The sequence below is a fragment of the Leptosomus discolor genome, chromosome 9, assembly GCF_034619465.1.
Source record: "Leptosomus discolor isolate bLepDis1 chromosome 9, bLepDis1.hap2, whole genome shotgun sequence".
NCBI lineage: Eukaryota > Metazoa > Chordata > Aves > Leptosomiformes > Leptosomidae > Leptosomus > Leptosomus discolor.
In genome coordinates, this window is record NC_141399.1 from 15,892,582 (window position 1) to 15,903,251 (window position 10,670).

General features: G+C 42.2%; 1 protein-coding gene across 1 annotated transcript; it reads right to left on the reverse strand.

The window, feature by feature from the left end:
* Positions 1-1,564: 1,564 nt before the first annotated feature.
* WNT5A (Wnt family member 5A) lies at positions 1,565-10,279 on the reverse strand. The gene is made up of 4 exons (XM_009959823.2): positions 10,146-10,279; positions 8,732-8,997; positions 3,622-3,914; positions 1,565-2,023 (listed from the first exon to the last, which is right to left on the reverse strand). Exons 1-4 carry the CDS (start codon positions 10,223-10,225, stop codon positions 1,565-1,567), a joined length of 1,098 nt encoding a protein of 365 aa, XP_009958125.2. The 5' UTR covers positions 10,226-10,279.
* Between the last annotated feature and the right edge of the window lie 391 nt (positions 10,280-10,670).

Consider the following 10,670-nt stretch of genomic DNA (forward strand, 5'->3'; position numbering starts at 1 on the left):
TAAAGCTGGGAAGAGGCTTACTTCTTTGTGATTATCCTTAAAACTTCTGAATTATAAAAGCTTTTAAAAAGTAATAAAAAAATAAAAAACACCAAAAGGTTAGACTCAATCTAAAAACCTGAAAAGATTTGAAAAAGAAAATGGGGGATGAACTGCCCCTGTAATTTAGACATTTTACTATTTCTTAAATCATTAAAATATATATGTACAAAAAGCTTTGAAATATCAGACACCAGTAGACCACAGTTCTCCCATATATATGTAACTGCTCAAGTATAGTCTGAACAGTTGTAGTGTATATCTGCAATATATTATCTAAAGCATGTGTATTAAAGACATAGGATGATAAATTTGGTATTGCTGCAACATTTCATTGAACTATAATAGTCAGTTAATGTTATTAAAATACGAAACTATTGTCTCCTTGAGTGAAAGCGTTCCCAAAATCTGTGAAAAAAAAAAAAAAATTAAAAAAAAAATCAATCATTCCAAGAGTGGATATCTATTGATTTATTTTCTCACATAAAATTAGAGGAGTTATTTGTCAAGCTGTGTTTTGAAAGACAGTCAGCTATTACACAATTTTTAAGGCATTTTCAAATTTGGGGAATTCTATGTTCTATGGGCTTTGCAGGCTGGGAGATCAAAACTGTCTGCAAGCATTGCAGCTCCCCTCTGCCTGGCTACAGTGCTCCAGACAGTCTGCACCTCACCTGCTCTCCACATTCGGCAGCAGTGAAGTACTGCTCTGCAAGATGAGACACTCGAACGTCACAATTAGCTAATAAGGCTAAATTCTGCCTTGAAGAATATATTTATTATTCATCGAGGCAGATTTTTTTTCTTCTTTTTTTGGTCTTGTTAGGTTCTGGAACCAGACACAGCGACTCAGGAATAGCGCAGTTGAAGCCTTTATGATCCTTTGCTCTTTACCGTCCGATGACATTGCGTACTTAAGCGGGCACATTCAGATATGCAACCGATACTGCACTTTGTGATGAATGCACCCCTTATTTATGGAGCCCTAAATGTACTGAACAGCTTTAAATATCCTATTCTGATAACTTCTAGTGTCTGAAACTAAAAGTCATGGACAGGTCTGTGTGTTTCTCACATCCATAAGGACTGTTCTAACATCTCAAGCACATTACATGGTTGCTCTGTCTACTGCACATGTATTAAGTCCCATGGGACTAAATTAGGATATGTTGGATTTTCCCCTCAAACTACTCTATATTTTTTAAGAAAGTCAATTATTTTTCTTCTACTTTGTAAAATAAATACTCAGGTTCTCCCCCATTATTGCCAAAAATATAAGCCGCACACAGTTCCGGGATGGACACAGAGAGATTTTCCAGGCACTTCTATTTGTAACCTTTATATTTTTCTTTTTTCTTTCTTTCTTTTTTTCTTCTCCTTCCCCCCACCTATTATTTTTTTTTTTTAAAGACAACAACAACTCGTTGGACTCTATAAATAAAGTGGAGATAGTCCTGTGGAAAGGGAGAGGGGCCTGCACCCCTTGCTGGCAAGTGGCTGCAGTTCCTCCCACCTCGTCTGTCCCCTATTTGCACACAAATTGGTCCACAATCTCTGTGCACAACTTGCATTTCACGTAGCAGCACCAGTGGAACTTGCAGTGGCAGCGCTCTCGCTGCACCGTCTTGAACTGGTCGTACCCCCGGCCACAGCACATGAGTTCGCAGCCGTCCATGCCCTCTGAGGTCTTATTGCAAAGGCGGCCCTGGGTGCCCAGGGACCCAGTGCTCTCGTTGCGCACACAGTAGTCAGGGCTGGGATCGATGTAGACCAGGTCGTGGATGGTGGGTGCATTGAAGCGGCTGTTGACTTGCACCAGCTTGCCCCGGCTGTTGAGTTTCATGGCAGCAGCACTATCGTATTTCTCCTTCAGGGCATCGCCCACCTTGCGGAAATCAGCAAGCTGCAGCCAACAGGTCTTCAGGCTACAGGAACCAGAGACACCGTGGCACTTACAGGCCACATCAGCCAGGTTGTACACAGTCTGGAGGAGCCAGGGAGAGAAAGTAAAAAACAATGATGAAAGATTAGCATGGCTGTGAAAGCATTTATTCCCCTCATTTCCTGCCCTCTGTCACATTCCCACTTGCCCCTCCACAATATTCGCCTCAGCATCCTCTTTCCTCCTGCAGTATGCTGGGAAGGAAGAACAAGTGAGCTGACACCCGTGCACCCCAGCAGCCTGGTCAGCCGGGGAGGAGGAGGCGGATGCTCTTGCCAGCCTCTCCCCACTGCAGAGACAGCCGCAACAGCACACATGCAGCCCAGCCAGCAGCATCAGTCAGGCTGCAGACAAATTTTAGGAATTTGCTCTCATGCCAGCAAAGGATTTTGCTGTTTCATTGAGAAATGTAAAATATCCCTTTATTTTCTGAGTTACTCTCTCTTGATCTCAGCTTGAGGCTGCAATTAGGGAAAGAGTTAAGATTCCTCCTGCTCCTGGCTCAGCTGCAGCTGATTGTCTACTCCTGGCTCAGCACCCTCCTCCTATCCCAAATAGTGCTCTGCAAGAGAGACTTCATCCAAGAAGAAACCCCCAAACACCTATGGGTGGAAGACAGAGCTACATAGCAATATCCTCTTTACAAAGCTTTGGCAGGGAAATATCAGTCATTTGCCCTGTACAAATAGAAATAAGAGTCAGTGTTGACACTGCCCCAAAAATCCTGGGGTCTGACACATTAGATGATACTGTAGACAACTTCCACCCAGCAGTTACAGAATATTAATGCTGCCAAATGGCACTGCAAAAACAAGGCTGAGGAAGGAAAAAACTGCTTGAGTCTCTGTAAGCAACTGTGAAAGTGTAATTTTTCTTCTTGCTAATAGCAAATTGGCCTGTCCATTGCTTTCAGACACCCTCCTCTCACATTTAAATACTATTAATTTTCAATTATCTTTCATCCTTCTTCACCTTAGAACACAAGTGTAAAGTCTCCAGGCGACTATTTCTGGCACTTCAAGCTCAAGGAAAATAATGATTTTGGCTCTTCATATTCAGACTATTAAAAAAAGAAAAGTTTACACCCATTCATTTAAGGCATTTTTGAGATTAAAGAAACCATAAAGACATGTTTAACCACAGAAGACCATGTTTTCTAATAATATGGAGGAGCTTTTCACATCCTCTTAAAGCAGGGAAAGAAAAAAAAAAAAAAAGTCAGAACAATCCCACGGCACGATCTCAGCCTGGGAAGCCCAGCGTGTCCCTCTTCCCTCCAACGCACACTGTCCTGGTTGGAAATACAAACTAACAAAATTCTGTTCTACAGAGGATCCACAGTGAACAGGGCACTTTTAATGAAACAATACAGAGGGAAACACAACACACTTCAGTCCCAATCCTCCCCCAAGGGGAACGCAATAGGGCTGTCACCCAGCCAGGAGCAACACAAAATCATATACTCCCCACCCACCTACACCCTGTATTTGCTGTTTTCTTGTTTTGTGCATTGAAACGGAGACAAGCCTTGGCGGCTGGTCACCGCCCAGTGCTGCTCTGTGCCCCACCAAGGCACGTCTTTCCCTGAAAGGAGGGACGTGGATGGAGGCAGAGGGACATGCTGTTCTGCAGCCACTTACTCTTCTCCCGGCCTCGTTGTTGTGCAGGTTCATCATGATGCGGGCACTCTCATAGGAGCCTCTCTGGTAAACTCTCTCGCGCTCCCGGGCGTCAACAAACTCCTTGGCGAAGCGGTATCCATATTCAATGTTATCCCCGCAGCCACCCCAAAGCCAGTCCCGGGGCAAGTCCTTGGGCCGCGCTGCTCGGCTGCAGCCACAAGAGGAAAGCTCGCCCTCCCGGCAGGCACGGCTCATGGCGTTGACCACCCCAGCCGCGCTCACCGCATAGGTGAACGCCGTCTCCCGGCTGCCTGCGCAGAAAGATAACTGGTGTTAGGGGAGAGCTCACGCACACCACTCCCCGCCTGCCAATGAGCCGGGAGGGCAAAGACTCTCCATGAGCCACCAAAATTCATTCACCCACTAAAAAGAAGAGTGGCCCTGAACCATGCTCCTCAAAATGTCTTCACTACGAAAAAACTGAGCGAAACCAATCCATTAGAGCATGCAAGGTGTCTGTGAGGAGCGGAAGTCACCTTCTCATTCACGTTGGTGAAAACTTGGACGAGGGAGCAGGAGGAGGTGAATCGGGGCCGGAGCGTGATGCCAGTAGGGCCAAAGCAACTGTGCCTGTGTGTGAGGGGCAGAAAGAGAAACAGAATCCCTGTCTTTCAGAAAAAAAGAGATTTAAATACAACTTTTTAAAGGCTGGTTCTTAAATTACTACTTCTCAAACATGATTTATGCACTTCACCCACTTGTTCCAATTTATTTAAAGTTATAGCGTTTTACAAAGCCTCCTGGTATCAAAAGAAATGTGCAGCAGAATGACACACAACTTTTCACCCTACGCGTAAGCCAGACACTTCTGTAGGAGGCTATTTAAAACTAACGACAACCTGTGCTGTTTAGTATCCACCATTCCAGCTAATGTGAATACGTCAAGTGAGTCCATGGACAATCGTCTCTACAAATTGCAGGGAAGGAAAAAAAAACGTCGGCACATGGCGGTCTTGAAGGTTTTCTCCTGCATCTGGTGCCCTTAAATGGAAATTGAAAACCTCGAGTTTCAAACTTTCAGAAGAAAAAGTTACAACACACACAATGCAAGACATGGCCATGTACCATCATTTTGACAGTATCTAATCCCACCTTTATTTAGATCCTGACTTCCCCTACCACATTTCCAAGGGTGCCACAAGTTCTGACTACAACTAGAAAAGCTTTCGAACAAACAAATGAACCCACAGAACTTGCACCAGAGCACCCACTTGAAGTTTGTTTTTCATCTTAAGGGACAGCATCCCACTGGCTCTTTTCCAAGAAAGATTCCCAGAATGACTGAGAACAGACTAAATATATTTTTTTTCTATTTATATGAGTTAAGTTTTATTGATAATCTTTAGTCTAATCTATAGATCAATCTAGTTTTTAATCTTGATTTTACAAGATTTTTCTTAGGGAACAGCATGGACCTTTGTAAAATCAGGGTTTTAAGAGGTTGTGTTTTGGACATGTCATACGTATTTAGGCAGCAACGTTTTAAGGCAGAAACTCTTTGTACAAGACCTACCATAAGAGATCAAATCTAAGAAGAGCTTTCAAGCACTTCTGGAACACAAATAATTTGCAGTCTGGTCCACATTTAACATCAAGATGACACCATGCTCAGAGCAGCTTTGTTAATATAACAGCTGTCATCCACTGGATTAATTTTATTAATAGATGCTGGTTTTAAATGGGAAAAATCAGAAGTTTTATGTAGGGAAAGATCAGATTTAAGGAAGATGAGAAGCACTTTGTTCCCTCCCTTACAATCGCCTATTCTCACAGACACCTGCTCATGGAAATACTTACACGAATTATGGGTATAAAGGGTTACAGGAGTAGCCTTTTCAGTTAAAACACATTTGGCTTTACGTGGTGACTTATGCCTTGCATTTACTGCAAACTATAGCAGGGGGAACCTCATACAGATTTTAATGTTCCCATTTGTTCTGTAACACACATTTTTGGATTAATTCCTTAAGCAAAATTTCCACTAGATTGAAAGGAAAGAAACATGGTCTGCTTTGGACCACAGGACTCGCCTCTTCCGTTCCTTTTTGTCCTTTTTCATGTTTAGTTAGCTCACACTTTCACATGGTTAACTACAACATTTATTGCAGGATTTAAACTCATAAAGCTGATTTTTTTTTATTAGCTTTCATTATTGTCCTGCAGCATATTTTAAAGAACTTACTCTTAGCAGGAAGGGGAAGGAAAGGCTGGGGTACAGAAAGGAGAGATGCCCCCCAAGTTCCCTTCCTGAACATTCAGGCAAATTATAAAATAGCATCAGCTGCTGAAGGAGATTGCAAGCCCCTGCAGGTTGCAAGCCAACACTGCCTCACATCATCGACCCCAGGAACACATTAAGAGTGATGGTTTCCCATGGATGAGTTACTCTGTTTTTTTTTTTTTTTCTTTAAGTCTTTAGGCACAACTGTGCTTTCCTTCACTGTCAAACATATCTGTCTTTTCCCACAGTCCAGCATTTCTCTCTATTGTAGCCATGGCAAGGAAACACACATTCCAAACACGTTTGAGTCCCCTCTCTCCCATATATATATAAAACATAGAAATGGAACTGTTCAATATACACACACTATAGGAAGCCACCCACAGAGCAAGGAGCTGAGCTTTACACTTGATATGAATAAGTCTGCAAGAACAATTCTTTTTATACCTGAACATAAGATACAAAATGTTCTTTGTCTTCTATTTTAAAAGCATTCAACATCAGGCAGCAGACAGGAATAAACTGCACTCCAACTACACTGAGCTGTTGGGGGCGGATCCAGTTATTTTATTTTACGTTAGCACTTAGCTGTTTGCAAAGTCCAAGTGCAGCCAGCCCAGGGCCAGCCACAAAGCCAGGAGATGGCGCAAGGCGGTGAAGGCAGCAAGGACCATGGCCTGACCTGGGAACCAGCAGCAAAGGAGAGCAGCAGAGAACAAAAGCCCTAAAACTTTGCAGTTCAATATGCCACAGAGCTAGTTTCCAAGCCCAATGCTAGGTTTATTTGTACAGCTTTAGCTAACTTTGCAGCATAAATCCTGGAAGAAAGACTGTCCATTTATACAGTGGGGCAATTACTGTGCTGTCAGTCAGTGCTTTGCTAAGCACTCTCCTGTGCACAGCCAGCAACAGCGCATTGTTAGCTCAGATGACAAAATCCTCCCAAACTATGTGCATTCAGCTCCTGACTACCATCTTCTCATGTCAGTGAGAGTAAGGAGTTATCTGACAGTCCCCAACAAGCCAGGGTATGGCAGACTGAAGTAAAATTAAATCAGGCTCTAAAAGTACCCATTTTTCCTTCCACTCAGAGGAACTGCAACTGGTCATTACCAAAGGTCAGCATGAAATAATACAACTGCTACCCACAACACCTTTCTTGTTCTCAGTGAATACACTCTTTAGGCTCTTTAACTCTTGAATATGGCTATTAACCTTGCTTCCATCTGCAATTAGAATAAGTGGCTTAATTACATGATGAATTGCTGTGTAGACACCAGCTAATACAGTCACAGTCAGCAGAAGGGTGTGGCAAAGTTATTTAACTTGAAAGAAACCACCTTTAAATAGATCTGTCGTACTTGGGGAGGGCAGAAATGTCTATTCTGGAGAGAGACACCACAAATCACAGGCCCATTCCTATACATTTCTTCACACCAATAATCCCCTTGAGCTAATTTTTGCTTGCTTAGGCAATATGGTCTGAAGGATGAAGGCCTAAATTTTAAACAGATTATTTTTCTGATATTTGTTAGATTATTAGAACAGAAAGGTGTAAAGAAAAAGTTTTCTTTCATGTTTCATGTGCTTTTAGACTTTTGCTTGAGTAGGGTAAAAAAATAAACTCTATGGGGGGGTTAATACTGTGCTTGCAAAAAAGCATAGGGAAGGTTATTTATCTAAACTCAGCTGCTTCAGTTAGGAACTTTTACTCAATACATTTTTTTCTATTCATCTGGCAATCCCCAAATATTTTTTTTTTTTAACAAAAACTGACACCAAATGTGAATCCATGTATTCTTTCAACCTTAACTGCAGTTAGCCCATTTACAGATAAACCTAGCTTGAGTCTGATTTTAAAACTTTCTTTTTTTTTAAAGCAGGACAGAAAAACACTGACATATAAGCTTTACTTTACATCTCCAACTAAAAAGCACTGCTGAGTTCATCAGTATATTGCTCACTACATGAAAGATCACAACTGTCACACAGAAAAACAGGCGGTTTTCAGCTGCTTACACAGAATCAGCAATCTGACTTGACAAAGTCAGAGGAAGGTTTCACCATGGACCCAGTTCACCAGCACCAGTTAAAATTTTGCCAAGGACTTTAAAATACTATGAGGTCCTTAAATGACAGAAAAGGCAGGCAGCACGTGAGCATTGGAGAAGCACGTTTCAAAAAGGATCTGACAGGGAAAGGGTTGGGTGCCCACCAAATTGTGACAAGATGTTAAACAGAAATCTCTGTCTCTTACCAGCGATGTGATTATATTAAATGTGAGTTACAAGGGCAACCACACATTGTGTCCTGATAGAACTGATTTCATAAAAATTACCCTGTGATATTGTCTTTAACATAAATCTACCTTTCACAAAAAGAGAAAAAAGTTACCATATCTGGAAATAAGAAGAAACTGTCTATAAACACTAATAGAGCAGCAATTTTCAGTTAACCTCCAGACCGAGAGCAATTTACTATGCAGCCACTAAATTTGGAACTAGACACAGGCATCTTTAATTTTACAAGACGCTGCTGGTTTTAATTCTCTTAGATTGTCTTTATTTTGTCTCAGGTTTTCTAAAAGGAGATTTCAGGGATGCATTTTCCGTTCTCCTCTATTCTCATATGCAAATATATATTCTTACTTTGTCTTCCAAGACACATGGCTGAACAGTGGTGGGAAATCACCTCTGCTAAAAATAATACAACTCCTTTGCCAACTTTTAAAAACACTTGATTGTATACCGTACTCAGTAAGAACCTGGCAAGAGTTTCAAGTGCAGAACAGTACATGCCATACACATCCTTAGACAAGACTTGAATCATAAAGATGTTGCTTCCTACCTATCTGCATGACTCTGCCAAACACAGAGTTGTTGTCCACAGTGCTGCAATTCCATCTTCTATGTCTGAACTGATACTGGCACTCCTTAATGCCCGTCTTTGCACCCTCTCCAATGAACTGCATATGGTCCTGATACAATTGGCAGAGTTTCTTCTGTCCTTGGGAAAGCCCTGCTAGTTGGCTACATAGTGGCTGGGCTCCTATTATATACACCTCTGACATCTGAACAGGGTTCATGGGGTTCATAGGGTTCATCCCTAAAGACCTGCATAAAGAAAGATTTGGATTAATAAAGACCAGACTCAAAAAAAAAGAAAAAGTCTATAAATCCTAAACAGAACTGTATCTTATACATGAGTATACAACTCCTGGTTTTGCTGACAGGTGAGAAAAAAAACACTTAAACATGGAACTTTTGTTTTAAAGACAGCACAGAACAGAAGTATTAGTTCCCATTCACGTAGTTATCACCATACATTAGGGACTGAAGTAAGATGCAGACTTGGAAGACTTGCACCTAGGCAGTCCTTTACCAACTTAAATGGATGTAGTAAAAATAACAAAAGCTCCAAACAACTTCAAGGCCAGAAAAATAAATAAAGCAAAAATGACAAAAGCCCCACAAACCCCAATTTATTTTAACACACATTTTAGATTTAAGTCTGGATTTTTCAATCTGTTCTACTATAAACAAATAGGGAAACCTTTAACAAGCTAGAAGTTAGAAACTTGCTACAGACTACTTCCAGCTTCTTCCAAAGGACACAGAAAAACACAGAGGCAAGTATATTCACTGTAAACAAAATCAACTTTGTTTTCTTAATTCTTAAAGTGCTCTTCACATGATAAATTTCGATTAAAAAGTGGCCATTAATCCAAAAAGAATCACTCGAAACAGCAGAGAAACACCTATTTCAAGAACTCCCAACATCGTAAACTATGCAGAAACAGATTAATTTGCCAATGCAGAAATTTAAACATACTTCTTTGCACTAAAATATATTTATAAACATTTAAGTTACAGAAAAGTTCAAAACAAAACTTTAATAAAAGGTTTTACTTGTAAATCAGCATTCTCTCTCACATACGCAAAATTTCTGATCTACGAGAGTTGAAATAACTCTCTTAAAAGAGAGGCAATTCTAGTCATTTACCAATGACCAAATCCATAGAGAATCTACTTTACAGCATTCTAAAAACTGACTTTTACAACACGAGATGTTGTACATTTACACTTATTCGAGAGACCCGTTCATTTTACTACACAACGTATTGCAACCGAAACATTACTCCCCTGCTGTCTTGTTCATGCGGTACTCCCTCAGAAACAAAGTATGTAAGAAGCAAATAGACATTTAATCAAAGCAAATCTTGACACCCCCTTTTAAAATCAAATCGATACAAGATGCTTACCACCAAGAGCTGGCTTCTATTACAACCTGGGTAAAAGAGGAGAAAATGGCCAGGGCCACTACGAGGTACTGAGAAGCCATTGTACTGCCAACTGTCCCCAAAGCACCTCCTTGGACTAATACTGCAGTGGATTTCTAGACGGGGGAGAAAAAGGATCAGATTGTTTATTGCTTCTCAGACCATTTTCGAGCATTCAAGTTTAAACAACGGAAGCATACGGGCCCCTTTTAACTTGACTCTGACTCGCCTGCCCTTCTCCCCGCCGAGGCTTCGGTGCCAGACGCAGGCACGTCGCGGCTCCCGCTTCACCGGGCAGAACCCACCCCTGCACCCCCACCCCCCCGCGGACACCGCCTTCCCGGGGCGGCCGCAGCACCGGCCCGCGCCCGCCTATCCCCCTGCCCCGGCCCCGCCGCTCACCGCACCCCACCCGCGGCGGGACGGGACGGGACCGCAGCTCTGGACACGGGGGACCCCATCCCTGCACCCCGCCCGGCCATCCCCGCTGCCCCGGGGCTACAGGCG